Source organism: Xiphias gladius, chromosome 10 (genome assembly GCF_016859285.1).
Source record: "Xiphias gladius isolate SHS-SW01 ecotype Sanya breed wild chromosome 10, ASM1685928v1, whole genome shotgun sequence".
NCBI classification, from domain to species: domain Eukaryota; kingdom Metazoa; phylum Chordata; class Actinopteri; order Istiophoriformes; family Xiphiidae; genus Xiphias; species Xiphias gladius.
In genome coordinates this window covers 17,279,485-17,304,125 of record NC_053409.1, presented here as the reverse complement: position 1 = coordinate 17,304,125, position 24,641 = coordinate 17,279,485, and the positions used below count along the sequence as shown (strand labels likewise).

The following is a 24,641-nucleotide window of genomic DNA, read 5'->3' as shown; positions in this document are numbered from 1 at the left end:
ACAGTGTAGCTCTGAATCATTTGGTTTATCAAAACTGAATGTTTGACCCTCCTTTGGCTATTACCAAAGCAATATCCTAAACAGATCAAATGATTCAAATAGCACCATGTGTTATGTTACAATGGGCGAAATGTTGTTTATTATTTATTATTTTTTAATTTTGTCTTATTGTCACGTTGTGAACCCTGTGGTGCTGCTCTGTTGTAATTTAAAAAATGACGTGTCAGGACCTTGCAATCACAGACCCTCTTTCTGGGCAACCAGGTAGCAGTTCACATTAGTAGTAGGTGACATTTTTAAAAAACACAGCAGATATTTTTCCATACTGGCATGCTGCCCTACGTCTACATAAAATGACAGCTTACGCCCGACTGGAAAAATGCAACTGTATTGCCAACAAAGAGAAAGCAGCAGGAATATTCCCGACGTGCGGTAGATTAATGGCTTGTCAGAAGAAACATCTGCAAGGCTTCCACAGCTATCCAAAGATATTCTGTCTTATAGCTACTACTGGGTCTCAAGGGCTGCCTGTGCAGCCAAACACTTATTCTGTCTTTATTACACTATAGTATAAAAAAGAGGAGACTAATCAGAGAGCTGGCACCATAGCAGTGCTGAATGTAAACAGAAATGACATGATTTCCTAAAAAGAGACGTTAAAATCTGTTGCATGTGTTTCTGTTGCCTACTTTCAAGGTTGAAAAGGTTCTTTTCACTTGCTCTTTCCTTGAAGTAAATCAGCTTTGAGGAAAACCCATTAGCCACAATCCCACATTGCACCTGAATGAAAGCCATTTCAATTTTCTTGTTTTTGGCTTCCACCAATAACACCGATACCCAGGGTCACTGATTGGACTACACCCATCTCATGTCACAGGTGGTCTCCTAAAGGAATGACAATTTCTCTTCCCTTTTGTCTTTTCTCTCCTCTTTTGTGTTTCACTTTGTCTTCTTTGCCTCTCTGCTCTGTCTGGCTTCCTCACTCCCACCCTTATCTCCAGGTAACAGTATACTACACTCGGCTGCAGACAGTGTGACGAGTGCTGTACAGAAGGCCAGCCAGGCTCTGAATGAGCGCGGTGAGCGATTAGGTCGGGCTGAGGAGAGGACTGCAGACATGATGAACAGTGCTGAACAGTTTGCTGTCACTGCACACAAGGTGAGGCAATGTGTTAGAAAAGATACATTACAATGCATAACCTCAGGGTGGGTTTAGTGTATGTATTTTAACACAATGTATTGAAATTCTAACTTCGATTCCCACTTTGTGTCATAAGATTAGCCATAAGATCAAACTATTTATTTGCAGGAGTTGCTTCATTGTGACTCCAGCCTCTCAGCAATGTTGCTCTCTGTACTGGGAAGATAATAGTTTTTTCTTCTTCCCTCATTTACTCTCTTTCGTAGTTCTCTGTAGGGTGTTCCATCATCCTCCATCTTCCCCATATCTCTTGTTTGTCAGAAAAAACTAATCATGCTGCTAATGAGGCTATTATCACACTACATCACATTATGATTTTTTTTTCCCTGCAAAAACAACATAAAAAATCTATTGCTTTATAAGAAGCACACCTGATTATAATCATAACTGCCTCTCTAATAGCACATATATCAAACACCCCTGGGTTTGCAGCTTGGCTTCTTGCACTGTTGTGCTGTTAGTGGATAGCCTTCACTGTAATCATTTTGAACAATGCATCCTGCCGTACTAGTGATGGTGGGATAACTGAAAGACATTTGTAGAGACTTGCGTGGCCCTGTTACTCTTAAGAGACGAGCTTCCCCACCACGATGGAATATAAAAACCTGGGATAAGCAGAGAAAAATGCCTTGGCTTTGGTGGTTTCAGGAGAAAATTTCTGTAGATTTCCCATTTAAAATACATAAATAAATAAATAAATAAATAATAATAATAATAATTTGTTGGCATTTTGTCATATCAGTTGCTGCCATTTGCTTTTATAATTTCTTTATAAGTTATCATTTGTCAAGCACATTATTAAAATTCATACCGTTGCATGTCTGAACCCCCCGGTTAAAGGCAGTTGGTAATAATACAAATGGATAAAAAAGGCATTCCTGATAGAATTAACAAAAAGGTCTGCATTTTACCCGTTATACTTCTGTCTGAGAATGACTTTGCGGATGGTAAAGTCATCTGCATGTGTTTTAGGTGGACCTCTGCATATAGTGTAAATTTAAATTATAGCCAAGTGCAGCACTAAGCGTCTGCAGTACTGCGGGAGGGTCACCTTGGTTCTTTTTACTCTTAGTTCACTCCTGTAATTCCATTTCTGTGTCTCACTGTGCGACGGCAGCCGATTTAGCTGGGCTGCTCAGTTTTAATCAAGCCCACTCATTTCTGCGTGCTGCTCTACTGCCCCCACTTGTTTAGTCTGTAGAATTTAATTCTCCTCATTCTACAGCAACAGAGCCAGTACTCTGTCTGTTGTCTTTGTGTGTAAATGTGTGTGTCTACCATCCTTATGTCTCCACACCGTCCGTAGCTGTGTATTAGATTTGTGGCCCTGGTCATCTCTCTAACGAGCCTCCAGCCAAGCCCTTTAGCACCTTTAGCAGAGTTGTCATTGCCTGACTAAAAAAAACACCGACCCCTGGCAGCACCTGTATTATAACCCCCCCCACACACACACACACACTCACACAACAGCTTTTTCACCTTTGTCGAAGAGTTCTAAAATAATCAAATCTGTAGCTTACATTTCCTCATCGTATTAATCACTGCGCTCGCTCCCAGATTTTACCGAAGACAGTCTGTTGCATCTACTTGTTGTTTCTAGCTGGCTGGCATTTTGCTTACAGGTTAATTTCAAATTCCACTCTCACTGCCTTCTTGAGTTTCTCACGGTATTATCCTGCAACCCCCACCCTGATTTTTCTACAGCTTGCCATGAAGCACAAGTGTTAGACCACTGCCAAAACCAACTGGGCTGGGGGATCACCAATCGCCAGTTGCTTTACAGAGGAAGGATTCCAGATTTTATTCTTTTTAAAAATTTTAATATTATTACTGTTTGTTAACAATGTTCCATTTAATGTTTTGGGTTAATGTACTCTTGTGCATCTTCTGGTGGTGACGCATCGAGCAGAGGGGAGGAAGAGAGGTAAACAGTGCTACTTCAGAGTGTCAGCTGAATGTTTCATGCTTCTGTTTGCCAAAAAAAAGCTACAAACCACAGTCTTGACTGTATTTGATAACCGCAGTCACTCAAAACCCTTCCCCTTTAAGTGTGCTCAGACATTAATGTGAGACAAGGAACAGCTTGTCTCGCAAATTATTTGTTAAGGGATATTTATGAGCACTGCAGTGATTATGCAGTCTGATTTTCTGAATGTCATGGACCCTCTCATGGGTATCACAGGTGTGACTTAAAAATTGGGTTGGCTCTATTCCACACAAATATATAACACATACATGAAGATGAGGACAACCCAGATTTTCTTTACTGATGTTTAGATTGTAGCCAGATAAATATTTTGGCAGCACATTTAGGAGAGAAGCATGTCTGTGGAGAAAACAACATTAACTACACCCGAATGTCAATAAAGCCAAAAGTATTCATTTTCAAGTTTCCTTCTCTCATTTGACTCTTGGTAATTACAATCTATTGGTCTGTTGTTCTCTCCATGGTTTCAAATTGTATCAAAACAGTATTGGTCAAAATTTTTTAAGATATTATTTCACAAACTGCAGGTGAGATTGAATATAGTGCTTTTGGTGACGTAACACATATCAACAGTGAAATATTTAGGCCTCTGTTAGACTTGTCTGCCATTCAAAAACAACCAAAACACCATGGAATACATAGTACAACATTTTTGGAAGTGTACTTGAAGAACTTGTCATTAATAAGCTTTTTCATTACAATAATTTATGTTAAAGGGGGAATTCAGTAAACCAGCTTCTGCATTGTAAAAAGCAAAACGTAATTCTCCTAGTAATATTATCTCAATGTCTGTATCGCTAATATGTCCCATGTACGTGGGATGTTTTGAAATTACTCCTGGCTGTATTTCAACTTTAAACATTCAGTAGTGATCCCTTGTGCTTTTTGCATAATTTTGGTTGTCATAATAATCATAATAATAATGTGTGTACTTATATATAAAGGACAAAATGTCTCAAACAGAAGCAGCAGTGTGTAACAGTTAGTTTTTTGTGTCAGTGCTCACACTGCCTGTACCTTTTGGCTTCCTCACTGGCAAGATTCCACCCTCACAATCAAGATGTATTTGATTCTTTTTATATTTTGAATTTTATAATTCATGATGTTACAATGCACTGACAACCTTATCTTGCAGAGCACTGTTGAGTTCATAATGAAACGTTCCAGTTGCCTAATTCTTAGTGTGCTTTTATTCCTCTCTCTAACACTTTGGATGTTTTATTGTTTTAATAAAAAATATATAAAAAATTAATTTATATTATTCCCAGTGTCCTTTTTATAACCAGCTTTAACAGTTCCATCAAACAATGGAACCAGAAGTTGTACATTTATTTTGTTGGGTATTCTCCATAATTATTATGGCATTTGTGTATTTTTACTTACAAGGATGTTCCCTACTCATGAACAATAAGCTACCAAAGGGTGTCTCATGCTTCTACAATGCTCCTATCACACTGATCGCAACTCTTGATGATACTGCGAGATGGAAAATAAAATCCACAATCACAGAATAATGGTTCTTTATTGACCTCACGGGATCAGCAAAGAAAACGATTTTGGTCACAACTCAGTGAAATACTCCATACTGTGTTCATGCCACAGGCGAGAGTTATGCAAAGTAACAGTAAGATGCTGATTGTCATTCTTGGTCAAAATTTGCACATTCAAATGTGGCTACTTGTAACTGTTACCTACTGTAATTTGAGCTGATTATTTAATAACTTTACATAGCTAAATATTTGCATGCATCCTGTTTCACCAGGTTTAAATTCAGCGACTAGTTAAATATTGTCTATGTGTAACACATGCATTATTTATTGTAGATGAAGAATGTTTTTGATAAGTGACATTGAAGTTTTTATATTTTAGTTCTGTCAACCATGGAGAACTCTGTACTAAAAAAGTAATAAACATACTTCTTCACGTTGTGCAACTTGTTTCCCCTGTACTCATGATGTGACTTCTTTAAATCAATACTGGTGATAATTCTTCTGGAAAAGGGTAAATTATAGGATTCATAATTACAATTTAAGATTTTTTTTTTTTTTTCAGTCGGACTCATTCATTATACTGACTTAAATATTTAGGCCAAGAAACAGTTGTGCTACAGTCGAATTAAGGGTGTGTACAACTGCTCTTCATGAGAATGTCCTGTTTCAGACGCAGAGGACAATGATTGAAATTTTACTTTATGTGGGTGTGTGTCGGTGTGTCCTCGTAAGGGTGCAGTATGCACGTGTGCCTCATTCATGGCTGCGGTAAAGACTGCCCTCATGTGGTGTAGTTAAGACAGAATCTGTGTTCCAGATTTAAACCAAGGACCCACCACAAGAAACTGTAACACGATTGGAACTTGCCAGGAGTAAAACTGGCCTTTGAATTGTAATCAACTAGGAAACACACAATGCTGGTTTTTTAATTTCAAAGACTTCAGGAATTATTGCGGAATTGAATGTATGTATGACCTTGTACGGTCATAGTATTATACAGCTTATGTGACAAAAAATGCTTTATTTCAATAATATTTATTATGCAAAAAATATAAGACATGGGTGTCCATACCACTACGTACAGTAACATCAAGGGTGCTGTCATTCTTCCATCATGTCCTCCTAGGGCATTTCTCTTCTACTGTCAGGGCCAAAGTTATCTTTCTCAAACACATCTTTGGCTCGTAGAAAACTAGTATTTGTAAAAGACTTAAAAATGTATTCAACTCATTTGATTGTGCTCCTTAAGGGACTAGCAAGAGTCAGATTAATCATATTCTCATAAATCATATTATTCCTCAATATGTCTTAAGATCCAAACCTGCTGGATTCTGCTGAAGTTCATAATCCATCTCAGTGCTGCAGTATGTCTTCGTTAGACCCTCCAAACACTGTAAAGACCAACATCTTTCAAACTTCCTGCCCCCACTCTGTACTGCAGGCTTTCCTTTTAAAAATGTATAGTTTTCAAACCCAAGCTGTGATAGCCCCTATTGTTATCTCTAGGGTTCTCAGGATTCACAAAGCTCCATTGCCACGGGAAGACATTATGCAACTGCTTTAACGGGCTGAGTAGTGCTCGCCATGACTAGTAAACCAACCTTAATGTGGAAAATCTTTTGAGTTTCCCTATAAGGTAAGCTTGCGCTTGATGAATATCCAACCATAAAACGTATAACAGCTTTAGCTTTTTGTCAACTTTCCCGTTTGATGTGAGGTTGAGTTTAGGTTCCTAACTGCCACCAGCAGGAATTGGTAGAAAAAGTCCATTGATAACATTTTAAGCTCCAAGCCAGATTTTGTTGGCTTACTTTGAAAAACCTGTGCCACTTTTCTCTTAATCACATTTTGTTTTTAGACTGTGAATATATAAGGATACCCATATCAAAGATAATCCATCTTTTGGTATATACACATTTTCGTAATGTTGCCTGCATAATAAACAATGACAAATCATGAACATACAACACATAGTAGTATAGATACATTTTTATAGAACCCAGTTATATCATCATATTTATATCAAAAGACCCTGAGCTTAGAACCCATTCACTATTTTCATGGAAGGAGGGAAGAGCTGGTTAGGCTAATTTTAAGAAGGTATAGCAGAGTCAAGTAACCAGAAATGAATCTTATCAAAACATCTATGTTATCTTCTCCCTCCTCGACACCTGTTAATAGTATTTTATTCTCCCAGTTAATGATGTGGACCAATCTGGCAAACAGAGTCATAGTGAGTGTAGTAGCAGTGCTGATATACATGATCTATAGCTTTTAGAGGTGCAGAGGGGGAAGTAAAGTGCCTCATAAAGGCCTCTGTGCAGGTTTCTGTTACCATTACTCAATCTGCCAACTCCTGTGAATTATACCTCGCTCCTTCCTTAAAACCCACCTCTAATCATTCAGCTCTCCTCTCTCTTTCCCTCCCTGCTACAGCAACACTGAGGTCCCAGTGTCTGTTCCCTGTCCTCTGTCTCTGCACACGCTTCCGGGGCTTATGTCTCGAGACCTGAAAGTGATTATTTGTTTTTAGGATTAGGACCTGCTTCATTGGAGTGCTGAAATTACACTACGACCTTTTATGTTTCACATGGACACCAAATAGAGTAAAATTTAGGACACCACTGGAGGGTGCACTAGCCTTGTAGAAAGACCCGTCAGCTCTGTTAGCAAGCTTCATTGCCCAGTAGTGTATTGATTAGTAGAACTGGCTATTAGTATGTCATTTTGGTGTAATGTATACATTGATTCCAGGTTGAAGGCGTGAATTAAGGGCTGATTGAAAGATGCTCAATATCAGTAATTGCTACAGTGAATGTCTTGACAGTGGCTTGAGTTACTGTGGGACAGAGCAAGTATCCGATACATTACTAATGTATCAGTTTTGCAAGGAATAAATAATAAAATAAATATAGGGGATGTTATTCAAATTGTATAATTGCCATCCTTTTTTTTTTAAACCTAGTATTTTAGTCAGACAAAGTTTAATATAAGAGGAAATGACAATATAACAATAAGGAGGAAAACAACATACCGTGAAATTGTAACTTAAGGTAAATATAGCATTGGTGGAAGAAGTAGAGGTTCTGTACCAAATATTCAGGGGTGCCAATTATTTCAACCAGGACTGTAAAATATTTCCTCCTGAAATGTCTTGAGTAGAAATCTAAATGAACAAAAATGGAAATGCTCCAGTAAAGTAACGTTTTCAGACTCATCTTAACACTTACTCATTTTTACATGCAGAAGTAACACTGGTGTGGGTGACACACAGTACTATAGGAAGTCATTTCTTGAGTGATCTCAGCACAAGACTTAGGTGTCCCCTTGAGAGGTCCACTGACATTCCTGTCAGCCGAGGAGCCGGTGTCACCTCAGGAGGGGCTTGGTGGCTGCCTGACTAACTACCTGGCTGGCCAACAGGCCTCAGGGCAACTTTTTTTTTTTTTTTTTTTTTAATCTGCCATCCTCCCCGGAGCTCCACAGGAGTAATTACAAGTTACACCCAGAGGTGAGAAGGCCGAATGAATTGGGTCTCCACCTCTATTTCTCATTATCGCATACAAATCTCTGCAGTGATTCCTCAGTAGTCTTATTAGTCAGGACAGGATTTTACCCCAAGGTCGAAGTTTAATAACTATTGCCTTTGTCCCTAAGGTTTTCTGGAAAGTTAGATCCGGAGAAATGTGTCTGGACATGAGTTCTACAGACTGATTCGACTAACAGAAAGTGCTGCAAAACTTTTTCATGTGGTTAGGAACAGCTCTGCCTCAGTGAAGCTGTATGTTCTACAGTCCTTTTTTGGAATTATTGTCACCCTGAATGTTAAGTACAGAATATAGTATATCTTCCAAAATAAATGCAAATGAACTAATTTTGTATAATCAAAGTATTTTAATAAAATTTCCAAGGTTACTGAACAAAAGAAAATAAAATTTAAAAAAAACAAAACCTGCACAATAGTGAAATAATACAAAAACAAACCGTACCCCAGACAGAATTATTGGCATCCTTCACTAATACTTGGCTGCAGAACCTTTGGCAACAACGGCAGCCTCTAAACGTTTCTTGTAACCATCTAGAAGCTTCTTGCACTTGTCTGCTGGTAGTTTCTGGCACTCTTCTACTGCTACACTTGTTACCTTAATTAACCATGTAATCTGAAGCGAAGCCTGTGAGGTAGTCCAGGGGGGGAAAAAAAACTCGAGTTGCCTGCTAAACTCCCACATGACACACTCTACTATCTAGTGCACTTTTGTAATGAGGTGGCCTATTCAAACTGTCGGTGCCCGGCCCACTCTTTTCGCTCTGCTCCACTCAGTTGTTAACTCAGCTGTGTTACTGCCTCAAACAACCACTGCTGGTGTTCATAAAACATTTTATGAGCAAGCTCACCTGCGAACAGTCTGATCATGTTGCCCCAGGGTGGCTTTGTGGAGGAAATAGCTAAAACTCCTGTCAGTTTTCCACGACTGTTTGTCGACTATTAGTCAGTTCAGCTATTGGTCGTGGAGTTTTTTCTGTCTACGCTGTAGACAGCTTGAAAACGCAGCCACTCACGGCATGTTTTCTTTACAGTACCAAGCTCGGTAGTTGCACTTTGTGCACACACACATATCAGGATTTGATGTGTCAGTTCTATTTAGGAAACGTTTTAGTGATCGCATCAGTAAGCTAATGTCATGGAGCTGCTGGTGCTAATGTCTGCCTGCTCTCCTGCTGCGTTCGATGTCATGCTGTCTGCCGTGTGCCTATGTGCTGTATATGGGTATTAATTCTGAATTTCTTATAGTGGCTGTCCTTATTTCCCCTTTAGTTCCTTTTTGGCATATACGTCATGATGCTTTTACTGTATGCTGTTGATCTACTATTTGATGTATGATTTGCTATTGATTGAGTCTGCTCATATAAACCTACACGTGGGATTAATGTTTTTACTCCCCAATCTCCGCTCTGTTGGGTTTGGTGTAGGTTTGCAGCAAATGATGAGATAAAAATGAGTAGGCCGACCAAATTATATTTAATATATGTTAGAATATACGAATCTATATTGCTACGGAAATTACTTTTAGAAAGAGTACACTAAAGCTGACAGTGGATAGACACACAAGGGGGGAGTGTCCACCGAACATGCAGTCACAACAAACCAGTTCTCCAATATAGTGACAGTAATTTTGATGATCGATTGTTTGTCATTTATTAAGTACAAACTCCAAACATTCTCTGTTTCTAGCCTTTCAACTGGTAAAATATAAGACTTTTCTCAATTTTATATAATTTTAGCTATGAGTAGTCACGTGGCAACAGCAAGCAGGCACAGAGTCCGCAACATCTGAGGCCGATTCCTGAGCGAACTGAATGAGGAGGGAGGAGTTGGTATCTTTTCGGTGCTGCAGTTCAGACCTGTTAATCAATGTCAATTGTGCAAGTGACTATATTTGTTATGTATCTGGGAAGGAAAAAAAAAATATATTAGGTTCCAGAGAGGATTTGAATTTAATGTGAGGAAGAGACGGAGACTGACTGGTGGAGCTTGGGAAGTCACCACAGTGACTTGGCAGATGTGTAGCGAGCTGAAGTGCACAACAGCTGCTTGCTCTAAATCGGGCTGCCCATCCTCCCCATTCTCCCCTCTGCCTTTGAGTTCCTGTGGAGTGCAATGTCAGCTGTGCTGGAATCATTATTCATTACCCTGATATGCATCTAGCTCACATAGCTTTCTCTCACACTTGATCTTTTCTTGCTTTATTTCTCTTTACGTGGAAGTGGGTCACAATTTACCGACTTTACTCCCTTTGTACACTGAGTTGTTTTGTTTTTTATGCTTAGCTTTGTGCAATGTGTAATTCTTAAGTGGACCGGGAAAAGACATCTAATTTAGTTTGTTGTGTTTATTAATAAACCCAAAGGGATATTTTTGAGCTGAAGGGAAAAGCGTAGATCAGCATCTTCTCTGTTTACAGAATATAAATATCACCTTGAGCTTCTGCTGAAAATGAGTAGTTTTAGAAGACAAGTGGGGGTGGATGAAAGAGATCTGCAGTGACCCACTTCCTTGTGGACCTTTTATGCCATTTATGTTCGCAATACAGTATACACAGGATTATTGTTGTTATACAAGGTGGAAAACATTAGGGATCCTCGCTGTTTCTGTGAAATTGACAGAAAACACCTGTACCGACTGTAAGCCCTAATCTATGACAGCCTGCAGGAACATGGTCTCTCTTGATGTCTTCACCACCTTTAATCCTTCAAACATACAGCGTAGAAAAAAGGAAATCCTTCTGTGTGTTGTTGCTTGTGTTTTGTGTGCACGTATACGAAACCTGCGAGTCTCATGGTATGATGTGGCATCGTTATTGATCTCGTAGCCCACCCCTCTAGTGTATCCAGCTGTTACAATATTGACCTGACTGAAGAAATAGATTGGCTTCACACAAGCAGTGACATGCAATCTTTCCCTCTCCTGCGAGCACTCGGTGGCCCAGCTCTGCCGTAGGGATGAAGCCCCTGCTGAGGGCATATATCAAATAGGGTGTTTCTCCGTTTCAGTGGAGACATATACAGCTGTTTCAGGATCAAAGATGCAGACCTTAGTCAAGTTATTGTCTTTATACTTTTTTATCTGATAGCTTCAGTGATTCAGAGATTCAGACCAGACCTCTTTACTGCAGCTCAGAACAGCAGTACACGAAGACCTGGAACCTCATTCATGATGACCATTTCATTTTAAGTCATAATGGAGGCAAAAACCATTTAAGTATTTTTTTCCACTCTAAATTTGAAATCATTGTATCTTCATGCAAATTTTAGACTGAATTTCAGTTCATTCGAGTCGGCTCCCGATAGGAACAACTTAACTGACGTACGTCAGCAAAGGAATTTGGAATAAATAGCATCATCCTTTGTGTTTTAAATTAAAAAGAGGATTTAATATGTTTTGAAAATGTCCACAACTTGTGGTTTTGTCCCCCCCAAAAAAGGTTTGATGGGCTTTTGAGCTGATCCGCTCGCTGACACACTGTAACCATGTCATTCGTCTTTTGGACAAATTTAATTTTGGATTTGCCTGTAACTCAAGAGTTTGTGGATACAGACTCCAACAATTTTTTTCTAGGAAAGGAAGGAAAATGATCTTAAGAAATTTGTCTGTAAGTCAAAAAACTACTTAGGTTATTGGTTTTCAAGTGGAGGAAGGAAACTTTGTTTTAAGCTACATCACCCAATAACATAATTGTGGTTTAAATCTACTCTATCATCCTTAATTTTAAATCTTTATACACAGGTACCCCTAGTCAGACACTTTTTTTTTACTAAACCCTTGATTGAGGATGAGTAGAGTAATACGATTTACATGTACACACACACACACGCACATTAAAATAATGTCACCGGATTTGACTGATTGCAGGCCATGAATCATCTTTATAATATGAGCTCCACTCCGTCTCTGCTTACACTGATCTGGGACCAGAGGTGGTGACCCGCATGGTTTGTGTGTTTTGAAGACGGGGCTTCACCAGAATCAGCTCAAACCTGTTCAACCTTGATTTTATCCTTGCCTCGCTTGTCCTCCGTGTGCCTAATGCGCCTCGCGTAGCTGATTTTCTTATTTAAAGGATGTTTATGTGCAAAAATGCCTATAAAAGTGCCTATAAAATCTCTGCTGTGTGAAGGATAGTCCTGTTTAAATGGCTGGAAGAGCCCCCCGATCCTCAAGAGTTCCTGCTCACAGCGAGCAAGACATCAGCATGCAGACAACGCCCTACAGTTTTGCAGTGCAGGCTGTGTGACGCCTCTAAATCACGGCGAAATATGCAGGACGGAGAATTCATAACACAATCTGTCTGTTCCTGTTTGTCTATGATACATTGCCCACAGTCTTGCTAATGTTCTCCAAATGCCACCAGAGGATTGGGGGGCAGCAAAGCGAGTTATTGTAATAGCAGTGTTTTTTTTGTTTGTTTGCTTTTTTGTTTTGTCTTGTTTTGCTTCTTTTGGCTGTGTCTGTGTCAGGTAACTGCAGCAGGAGTCTGTGTCTGTCTCCCTATTGACCTGGGAGATGTGTCTTCCGGGCAAAGAGGCGGCGCCTAAAAACCATGCGTATCAGCAAAGTGACGACGACTGCAGCACTGACACCAGGGGGCAGCAATCAACATGGATTTAATCGCATTGATTTAGGATTAATCTCCTCCGGTTGGAGCCCCGTCTCTCTCTGCTAAACGTTCTCACGCACACTCACGGGCGCACACCGAACGCGTTTTTCACAACATGACACTAACTCTGTCCAGGTTCATGGTCCGATAATGACTTTATTTTAATTCCGTGTCCCTGTGCAAACGGTGAAGGTACAATCTCTTTGTTACACCGGAGGAGGAAGAGAACAAAACATGTCAGCTAATGTAGAGAAGGGAATTGGCAATTAACTGCCAAAACGATCACGATTTAAATCCAGACATATGAAGCAATAGGTTCTATCTTTACAGAGAGAGATAATCAAATCTTAGCTTTTAGGTTTTGAGTCAAAGCACGACACCGTATCATGCTCAGAGGTTCAGCATGCTGTGTCTGTCTGTGTGTGTGTGTGTGTGTGTGTGTTGTGTGCGCCTACTCGACCACCGAGGGGCACTGCAGCTCAAGCGGAGTCCTGCGGTGCAGCAGAACCCGGCTGGACCTTTGGGAGCGAGGACCAGTCGCACCAGTGTCGGCTGCTCACTTCAGTGCCAGGCCCCGAAAAGTTACCCAGGATACCCAAATCTGCTGAGTTGTCTCCTCCTTCCGCTCCTCTCTCTACCGCAATACGACTTTTCCCACCCACCTCCCAAGAAACTTTTCCGTGTCTTGCTCCCTTACTCTTCCAGCTGTCCTCCTTTCCTCGTCCCCTCCCTCTCCCGTGCGCTTCATGCGCTCCCTCTCTCTTGCGCTATCTTCTTCTTTTTTTTTTCTTTTCTCTCAGAGGCATCAGGTCCAATCCAGCTGTAGTCAATCTAATCCCTTTAATTCGGTTAATCTAATTTTCTGGATACGGTCACACTGCTGATCTCCACTACTGGTCCTCTACAGTCTCTCTCTCTCCGCACTCTGATTTCTGCCCAAATCCCCCCGGGAGCCTGCACTTTCCCCACTTCTCCTCTACAACACAAGTAGAAAAGTGACTGACTGGCTCTAATTTGATCTGGTGAGAGTTTATAAAAGCGTGATCACCAAATATCAGTGGCCCGTTTTAAGGCGGGGAATTTATTTCAAAGTACACACTTACCTTGTGTATGCCTCTCAGGTAGGCTGTATTTTAGCTTAGTTTATCAATGTAAGTGAACATACAAGTTCTCTGGTGGGTCCTGCAACCTGATATTCAGATCTTTAAATATCTGGTTGGTACAGGGTTATTCGGGAGTCTTTGACATCCAGGAAGCCGTATTTTAGTGATGGACCATCTACGAAGTGTTGCACATACCATGGTATGAACTATCTGTTGGTTTCTAGCAGATTGGATTCTCATTCAGTATTCATTAGAAGCTGCCGGTTTGCAGTACATGCGTGTTTGAGGGATTACCAAGGTCTATTAACAGATAAGAGGGACTTTCTCGGTGGAAATCATTGGAGATAGGGTATGTAGGTTAAACATGATGTGTCCCAACACTCGCTTTTTAATCACATTCAGAGATAAGCTCAGTGTTATTTGCATCTTGCTGCCCATTTTTAACACTTGCTCGTCAGAAACACCACTTGTTACATCATGCCTTTTCTGCTGCCACTCTATGCTTTGTCTCCCTCTGTCACCGACTTTGCCTCGTCCATCTGTGGCTCCTGGCTGCGGCAAATCTCTGTAGTGATTCTGTAGTGGTTGTCGAAAGAACGACAGCATTTTATTTGCATGAAAAATCTTCTTTGCCTGTCCTCCTGTAACCTGTTCATCATGTAAAAGTACAGAAGAGAGGCGGAAAAACACGGTATGTGTAGGGGGGCAGGAATGGCGTCAGATTCAGAGAGAGAGGATTGGGGCCAGGTCGACCACACGCTGACAGGAGGTGCTGGGGAAAGTGGGCCGAACGGGACACACCCTTGTGCCATGTTTCACCGTCTGGGTTTGTTTACCCTGCCTGACAGCTGAAGGGAAAAGACACAATCATTTTATATATGTCTGTCTCTTTTTTTTTTTCTTCTTTCACTTTCTATTTTTCCCACCCTCTCTCTGGACTTCTCTTTTGATCCCACGCTCTCTCTCTCCTCCTTCCTTCAGCTGTTTCTCTCTTTCCCGTTCCCTCTCTCTCTCTCTCTGTCCGTTCCCCTTGCTACCTGTGGCCCACTTGTGAATTTATAGGTCAACTGTCTGACCATTCCGGGTCCATCTTATTTAATCCCATCCCAATGGATGTCGGGAAAATGAGTTACCTGCTGCCGCTCAGTTCTCAGAACTGTTACTGCCCGTTGTCTGCTCTTCTGATAGACTGCAGGAATGCAATTTGTGCAGTTCTGAAAGTCATGAACAGCAAGAGGGAGGTGTCCAATTAATAGGAGAGCGAATAAGTGAATGAATAAGAGTGGTAGGGAAACTTGTGTCCATTAATTGTTTATTTCGTAAGTGCTGATTAACGATGACCAACATCCTGATGTGCTTTTTCAGCAACCTTCTGTGTGTAATGGCAGTTGAGTCTAATCATGACCCCTATTTTTATGTCCCGCTAATGATGCATGATTGTTTTTTGTTACTTCTTCTTGTCTCTCTACAGTATCTTGTCTATCCCTTCTTTTTCCTCCACTCCAGAGCTGTCCTCAGTTGACTTTTATTCTTCGATCTATCTTCTATCCCCAGTGAAATTTGGATGTGTTCAGGATGACTGCAATGCAGCTGAAAAGACGGCAACAGTCTTACAGATCAGACAAAAGGGAGGGTGGCCTGTCATCCAGGCCTGTATGGAGGTTTAAAGAGCCCTCATGCTTTCAGGATCTGGATTGGAGCTGGTGGGTCAGCAGCCTGGCCAACAGATCCTCAAAGATGTGGAGAAGAGAACCCCATACCTCCGTACCTCTCAGCATGGGTACAGAGAGACAGAGATAAAGCAAGACATGAAAAGGACCACACAGAGAAGTAGAGACTGCAGAATAAAAACACAGAACTTAAAAGGAAAAAAAACTGGGAGATAAGTAACAAACCAACTCTAAAGTTAGACTCAGACATTCACAGATAATTATTCACCATATTGATGGTAAGTACACAAATATAACACTTTTCACACATCAGCACACCAACCTGCTATCAGTAGGCATGTGTGCAGTATTTTCAGCCGCCTTACAATGACCTGAGAGCTTCTCAGTGTCGACTCGGCCTCTTGAGGTCTGTGTAAGCAAGCCAGACAGGTGTTTTCCATTCTGCATTATCCTTCGGTTCAGTGTCTTTCTCACACCTCAGCCAGGCCCCACGCCAACATAGCAGGCGAATCAGCATCATCCCATGCCCACCATGCAGCCGTGAGGTAAATTTAACACAGACTTTGGAGCCTTACAGTTAATTTAAATGGCAAAGGGAGCGGGCTGTCTTCTATACCTTGAACTCTACATACAGTACAGACGGTGGAAAAAGGGGGCGGGATTGACAGGACAGCAAAGCATGTGCGAACATATGTCGGTGATGGTGTGATTTTTTTATTCACATATTTAAAAGGTGCAATGAAACATGCCCCGACAAAATGACAAAAATTGTTGAAATACTTGAATTAAGGGATGTGATTAGGAACTAACGATTATTCTCAATATCAATGAAGAATTAATTAAATAATCAAATTGAAATAAATTCATTTCTTACGTAACTGATTCATGCCCGGTTCTATATGCTATAAAACACATCAAACATTTGGCATTTTTACTCAAAAAAGTGACTGAAATTATGAATCAAAACAGTTGCTTACAGTTAATTTTGAGTTGATCGACCTATTGATTAAGGGACTAATAGGTCAAGCTGTTTTGTGTTCACATGTATTTCCCTCTGAGTTCACTCTTCGATCACGGAAGTGTCCACTTTGTGCACATAAATTGAATTACCCCGTTTAGTGGAAGAGGTTAGCACTATTTTGTAATTTAGTGCGATAACCAGTGGTGGAAAGTACATTTACTCAAGTACTGTTTTTAAGTACAATTTTGAGGTACTTTTACTTTGAGTATTTCTAATCGCTTCATACTTTTACTCAACTACACTTCAGAGTGAAATATTGAACTTTTTACTCCACTAAAATTATCTGACAACTGGGTTTCTGTTTAGGTTATGATTTTGCATAAAAAAACCATATGATAATACATTGTTGGAGACTAAACCCGTGGTTGTCAACCTTTTTGGCCTGTGACTTCTTCAAAAAAACAAAGTGTCCAGATGGAACCTTGTCATGTTTCCGACGTGTCACTAAAGACTGATTTCCACTGTAAAATTCTTACATGGTTTCGTTTAAGTAACTGTTTGAGGCTCAAAGAGGTAAAATGACCCAATGTTTCACAAAAAAGTAAAGCTTTGTCAAAAGACCATAAATAGATATACATTTGTGTAGCACAACTTAATTTTTCTTCTTTACTACCCCGATCATCATCTCAGGACCCCTCAGATTTATCTTTTGACCCTATGGAGGGTGGACAATGGTTGGGAGCCACTGGACTGAAAGACTAAGTAGTTAAAACTATCTCCACCTTGACCAGTTACACATCAATTATTACAGTATTAAAAACCTGATAATGTCATATATTGTACAGAACTGTATCCGTCCCAAGCATAGGGCCATTCTTCTGTATACTGCCTACTTTCACTTTTTACACTTAAAGTACATTTTGCTAATGAAATTACTATACTTCTACACAAGTAAGGTTTTGAATGCAGGACTTACTTGTAATGGAATATTTTTTATAGTATTGTGCCTTTACTTACTTAAATAAAAGATCTGAATACTTCTTCTACCACTACTGGTAACGTGTAGTATGTCTCTGACTTTCACTCGGTTCAGGCATTTAGAGGGGCTCATTTTTTTGCGGAATCGAATTGAGTCCTTTCTCAGTGATCAGTGTCTCCTCAGCATCCCACCGCCTATCAGCTTGCAATGAAAGACAATTAGTGCCAGTAGAAATGGCTCTTGAAGCAGACCCTGAATTCCCTTGTCAAAGTTCATTGTGATAAGACGGTGACTGCAGAAACACCGCGAGTAGGATAGCAGGGCAATTACACTAGGCATTCATTTTTCAACAGCCATTTGGGCTAATACTGACTTCAGGAGGAGCACACATGCACAAAAACTAACCACTTATAAAACAGATCCTGCTGCATCAATCGCACACTCGCGGTTTCACTTACGATTCTTTGTGTCTTTGTTTGTTGTGATGAGCCCCAACCTATTCGGCACAGTCTTTTTTTAGCCACTTGATTAGGGGAAAAAAGAAGAAGCTGAATGTCATATTCAGAGTGAAGATGCCTAGATACTACTCACTTATTCAATGCACAGAAGCAATTAGGAGAAAGTGAAATCTCTGCATATGTGAGCAGAGTTGCTGTTTATTTCTCCGGCTGTGAAGCTGATTATTTCTGAGTGTTGGCACCCTTACAGCCAGAAAAAAAAGAGAGTCCCGATTGTCAAATATCTCGAGGAAAATAATCTGTTTTGCTCATTTTGTTATCAGTGAACTGAGATGTTAATGTGTTGTTGGGTGTCTTTGGTAAAGCCTGCAAATGAGTGCCAGTCAGAGTCAGCGTCTTGTGTAGTAAACCTATAGTATGGATTGGCATCACTGTGTTTGACATAACGTGTTCAGCCCGTTACTTTTATTAACCATCACCTACTCCTGTGTTACTGGAAATGAGCGTGGGTAAAATTCACGGAGGAAAGATGCGGCTCGTGCTACCATGTGTATTTGTGTATGTGCCTCTATTACTCCTCAGTTTAAATAACTACTTTGTTTTCAGATTTAGGATAGAACATCTGTCAAACTTAATCGCCTGCTCCGTGAAGCATCAGTTTTAAGTAACAGTGTTGCAGACACTGAAGGATAATGTTAGGAATAGCAAGCCTTATCCTGCACATTTGATGGAATTTGACATTGTTCTACATACGAAGAAATTCTTCACATATTTTGAAAAGAAGGTCCATCAAACTTACTTTAGGAACTGTGAAATTGTTTTGTAATGTTATGAATTTACGTGCCAATAATCTTCCATAATTTATGCCCATTAACCTGAAGCTAACCTCACATTAAGATCTCATTAACGCCCAATAAATAAAACAAGGAACTAAGTATTTTAATAAAAAATTGTTCATTTAAAACAACTTAATGATTTGTGGACTTAGAAAGATACAACCAGATGAAACAAATAACTAAAACTATAAAATAGATCGTCCAGTCAAATTTTCAGTTATTATTGCTGCTTCTTTTCTGGAGACAAAATGAGTGACAAAAACTACTAAGTGTTAAAATATATGTATTTTACGTTGGTTGCTATTTGCAGGCCAGTATAGGTACATTTCTTTATTCAGAAACATAATATTTAAATGGTTTTTTTTTTTTACATTAGTGATTAAATTGGTAAATTTTCAGCTGTACATTAAGTCCATTTGTAATTAAAAAAAAAAAAAAAATGGGTAAACTTCTTCCTCTAAACTTGGAGTACACAAATACACAAATATAAGGTTGATTAACAATCATTACAAGTCACTATTTAGGTTATTTAAAATATTATGTAGCAGACAACTAATATCATAGGCCACCTGTATTTTGAAGCATTCAAACAGGTCTTACCAATTTACATTTACACTTTATGAAGTAAACAACATGATGCTGTGTAGCTGAGAAGCCTCTAACATAGTACATGCCTTTTCTTCTAGAAATATAGAGCACCATGATGGATTTGTTCTTGAATAAATCCAATGCTATTAATTTTATTTAACCTTCAGATTAATAACTTCATATAAAACACTGCATCTTAACACCAGCCCAGAGCATTATACATGGCCAGTGCTTCCTGATGAGTTGTTCATATTTACAGAAACAGAAGAAGAATGTAGGGGGGGGGATTACAGAAAGTGGTCCCATGTGCAGATGGCATAGTGTGTGTGTGTGTGTGTGTGTGTGTGTGTGTGTGTGTGTGTGTGTGTGTGTGTGTGTGTGTGTGTGTGTGTGTGTGTGTGTGTGTGTGTGTGTGTGTGCACATTACGTACCTGTTTCTCAAGTTCGAGGTCATGATTCAGAGAAACATAGCTAGACACCATAAGCTAAAAGAAACATGTATAACCAATTACTTTGTAAATGTGTGTGTACAACTGTATGATATTTGTCGTGTGGACTCAGAGTGTGTAGGGGTATGAGCCCTAACGACACAGGAATGGCACTTGACACTTGATCAGTTTAATGTATCATATGGAAACAGACACGTGCAGTGCATGGATGTCACGGCACTTTATATAAATACTTTATATAAATACAAAAATTTGTTTTCTATTTTCACTTAAAATTAGTAATATAAACACATTACCAGATGGTGTTTACTGTCTTACTCTAAGACAAGATGCTGTTATTTAAACTGGGTATTCCGGAGGAGAAACACGGTGGAAATACACAGAAGGTACAGTAAATTGAAATAAAGTTTTTTCATGCTGAGAAAAATTGTTGTGAAGAAGCTGTTTCAATTAATAATGTAAAAACCAGTGGACTCAGTAGGAGACAAAGCTCTGCAGAGCAGACAATCTGGTGTCATGTGCAAATCGCAGGGGTCTTGATTTAAAGCTGACCTATGTACTTTGACCCTTTGCATCTTTGAGTCGGCAGAGTTGGATAGTGTGCACTCAGCATCCGTCTGCCTCGTTCATAGAGAGCTGAGGGGCAGAGGATGTGGGAGCTGGGAGGAGCTGGGACTCTTGAGTGGAGCTCCAGAGGTTGGAGGGTCAAAGGGAGGCAGTCGGCTTATGAGACCTGCCTTGATCCCCTGGTCATTGCCCTCACAGCATCCAACTTTGTGATGTAAGGTGTGTGTGCTCCTCTGATCAGCAGTTTGTATCATGTTAGCATTTTAACAATCGTTGGGATTTGGCTTTAGTAAAAGAAATTTGACTGGGGAGACAATATAGATTGTTGTAAAACAAGCATTAGCACCATGGATGATGAAACTCAACTGTCATATTCATGCCATCTTGTCAGATTTATTTTGGACTGTTCCCTTATGGCACACAAATATGCATAGGTCACTATCGTATACAAACACACAAACAGTATGTTCTACAGTATAATCAGCAATGTTATTTTAACTAGTTCTGCAAAGCCTATTATATACAGAGTAACCTTGAAATCAGAAGTGGGAATTCCAAACCTGACAGGCACTTGAATTCTGTTCTGATAAGCGTTCGTATGTCTTGTACTTGCTGAAGTATTATTCATATGAAGACGCGGTTACATTTTCTTTCAGGTCTTGGCAAGCTCCATTAACCGTTCTCATGTGTATTTGACATCCTATATATTCAGCCGGGAGAAATGGGCATGCAGATGTCAAAAACTTACAAAGTAGATCATTACCCACGTGCCACTTTTCTCGAATGCATAAATGCACGGGTGTGTGTCAGTGAGAGCACAGGGAGACATTATTTGCATTGCGTATTTGAATGTCATTCAGCCTGGTAACTGCAGCATTGCCATGTTGGTTTTGATGTCATAGTGTTGTGTAAAGGCAATGTATTAAGGAATAATAATTAATTTACGATGCTTGTTAGCAATCAGTAGGAGATGATGTAACATCACACAATTCACTTTAATTTACACTTTACTCATCTACACCCACATCAGTGTCACGCCGCCTGCTCCCTTGAGCGACAGGGGTCTGCGGTTGCCATAACGAAAATGAGTTGTGCTGATTAGATCAGAGATCCAATAGAAAATTCTGCAACGAATACAAATCCATCAAAAATATTTAGATACCACATTATTGTGTGCTTTTTGGCTTGAGAAATGTGCCTTTTAGCCTTTGTACAATAGGTTAAACCTTTTGCAACACCGGACAACATGAAAATATGAAGGTGTAGTGAGTGAGCAGTATGTGGATGGGGACATGGAGATTCAGCACCAGGTCCAAGTAATGCACAGCAAGTCTTGAGTCAATGATGTTGATGAAGGCGAGGCACATATTTACTGTATTTAGCACATTTTGACACAAATGCAATTCAGAGTTCCCTGAATAAAAAGACATCAGTACATAAATTTAACAGAAGAAGTTCAAAATTGATTTATTTGAAGAAACTAAATAAATCCAAAAGGTTTTGTAAGGTAGTATGGTATCTTCTGGGGGATGTTTGTTCTAACTTTTTAAAAAGCAAGATGATTAATCACAGCCTTGCTATGATTGATCAAACTTCACGTCAAACATATATTGGTTATTTTGTTTTTAAGCGTTGCCTGTGTAATTGCAGTGTCATTTTTTTTCACAGCAGAAACTGTATTTTTGGCTAGAACCTTTGGCTTAATTTTATCCTATAAGTAAGCCTAAGGAAGCCTAGCATGATACAAAGGACCATGACTGCTGCACTTTAATTTGTGCTTACATTATATTGCATGGAACATAATGCACTGCAGCCCCTGAGTCGCGGTTGTCTCTGTTGGTCTGTTTATCTGTGTGTCTTCCCCTCAATAAACCTGTCAATCTTCAGCAATGGAGGGTTCAGTCTTGACCCTGACATGGACCATACACCATGTCAGAGCTGTCTGCCATTTTAAAGGACAGTACACATCAGTGCATAGTGCGTCACTTTTAAGATGCCAGTAGCCTCAACATTTAGGATTTTTTGTCTTCGTACAGGGATATAGATGATCAGGACTGAAGTGAATATAAACATCGGTCCAAAAAGGTCCTGTTGTATCCTGAATTCGAAAGTGTTGCCCCCGGTCACCCTTCATCGTCTCTTCCTCCCTCCATTGCTTTCCTGACAAAGTGTCAGTCTATCCTGTGTCTCTATTAGCCTCAGCCCTCTATCACTACCCCCCCTCTCCCCATTCCTCCATCCCTCCCCCTTACCTCAACCCCCTGGAGAGGAGCGATACTGCTGATGCATGACCACCCAAGATAATTTGTTTAAATGACAGATTAGGAGGGTAACTCGATTTGTGTCTGATACAGTATGTAGTGTCTGTTACCAATCTAATAAAGCCCCCCCCCCGTGTTGCTTCCTCCCCTCAGCCCCTCCCCTCTCAACATACCCTGCCCCCGAGCCTGTATCTGCCGCAATAAGAAAGAAAGAGGTGGAGCATTAGAGGCTTGTCTTCAGGGCTGCAACACGATCGCAGGCAGTGGCCACCAAGGCCTCCACATTAATTGAATTGCGAGGCCGGGAAGCGGCAAGGTTTGGCGAGGCGCTCATTGACTCATTGATCGGCGCAGAGGGGTTTCTGAAATATGCCTTGCAGTTGCAGCCAATCAATCAAACAATTAAGCCTAGTCTCTGTAGCTGGCTCTGCTCCATTTAAGTCTAACCTCCGAGCTCCTAGTGCTGCATGCTGCAAATTAATTGCTTCTCGCCATGGAATCGGCCCACCCACTCCCTTTGTCTGCCCAGGCCCCTCTTTGTACCTGGGGAAAACGTAACTGTGAGTCTGCATCTTGGACAGTTTCCATCTCTACAAAGCTTCTGTGTAAACTTTGACAATACACAATCCCTTCTCTGCCTTCCTTTTTTGTAAGATGCAAGCTCATTCTTTATTGGATTTCAGTAGCACAATGAATATTTATGTCTGCTCTTGTGTAACTATCTAGGAATCTTCCAGATTTAGGGGATAGGATAGAGTATTTTTCTGTTAAGCTAGAGGGATGCACCAATCTAGAGGAGGAGGATGGGGGGTGGGGTGGGGGGAGGTGTCATCAGTGTAGCCTTTCTTGCAGTATGCCCCCCCTCCTTCCATCTCCTCCACCTTCTTTCCGTTCACCGTTCCTTTTTTCGTTTCCCCTCCTTCCAGTCTTAGAGGGCAGTAAAGCCATGTCGTACAACAGCAGAAGGAGGATTATTCCTGGTCCATGGCTTCGTGACTGGAATTTGCAGCTGCACTCCTCCAGCCATATGGCATTATCAATTTTGTTCACTAAGGCAGAGCCTGTCACCTTAAGACTGCGCCTCCCTGGCATGCTGCCTTAGCTAGCATCTGTCAGAGGGGACTATTGGGGGTGTAATGTCTCTGTCTCACTTACACTCCCCTTCTCTCCCTCTCCCACTTTTCCTCTTCGTTGAATGTAGAAGGGTTTAGGAGAGCTTGTGAGTCTAGCCAGAAACCTCTTGGGGGGTCTGGTGAAAGCCCAGCTCCATAACCTATTACTGCTGCCCTTCTATAGCAGAGATCACCACGGCTACTGGCACGATATCATAAATTAAAGGTGTCCCTTTTTTAGGAACGTGTCCTTAATCTTTTGGAATGGCCACCTGGCCTGATTTGTGACCTTGACGATATGTGTCTGATGCTGGGAGGAGCGGTAGGATGTCACAAGCATGCACACAGGCACACACACAGGCTCACAAGTCAGGCACACACACACACACACACACACACGCACATACACAATCACACACACCACATATGCTGGCACACTCACACATGCACACTCATGCTCAACAAACTCACATACGTTCAGGCATATTACAAATAGTACATTTATTGCATGGATGACCTAGGGCTGTAAACACACACTCAGTCAGGCAAGTGAAGGACCGGGGTTGTCACCAAATAAAGACTGAAGGTGTTGAGGAGTAATTCTGTCATCAAGGAGGCATCTGATGTAAACAGCCAGAGACAGACAGTCAGACTCCTGGATGCAGCTGGTCAGTCTGCACAGAGAGGTGAACACATTACATGAAATATTTTCTGCATTTAGCTGATGCTCTTATCCACAGAATTGTAGAATGAATACACAATGGACTTAAATTCCTGGCTCAAGTCAGCGTACAGATCAGTTTAATGTTGCAACACCCAGACT

The 24,641-nt window shown here is 40.6% G+C and overlaps 1 protein-coding gene across 2 annotated transcripts in view; it reads left to right on the top strand.

The window, feature by feature from the left end:
* Positions 1-4,440, top strand: part of stxbp6 (syntaxin binding protein 6 (amisyn)) — a 59,671-nt gene extending 55,231 nt beyond the window's left edge. For both annotated transcript variants that reach the window (XM_040137034.1, XM_040137035.1), the window contains exons 6-7: positions 1,002-1,159; positions 2,906-4,440. In XM_040137034.1, coding sequence (XP_039992968.1) covers positions 1,002-1,159; positions 2,906-2,929 — 182 coding nt within the window. In that variant the 3' untranslated portion in view covers positions 2,930-4,440. The remainder of the gene's footprint in view (positions 1-1,001; positions 1,160-2,905) is intronic.
* The last annotated feature ends 20,201 nt before the right edge of the window (positions 4,441-24,641 follow it).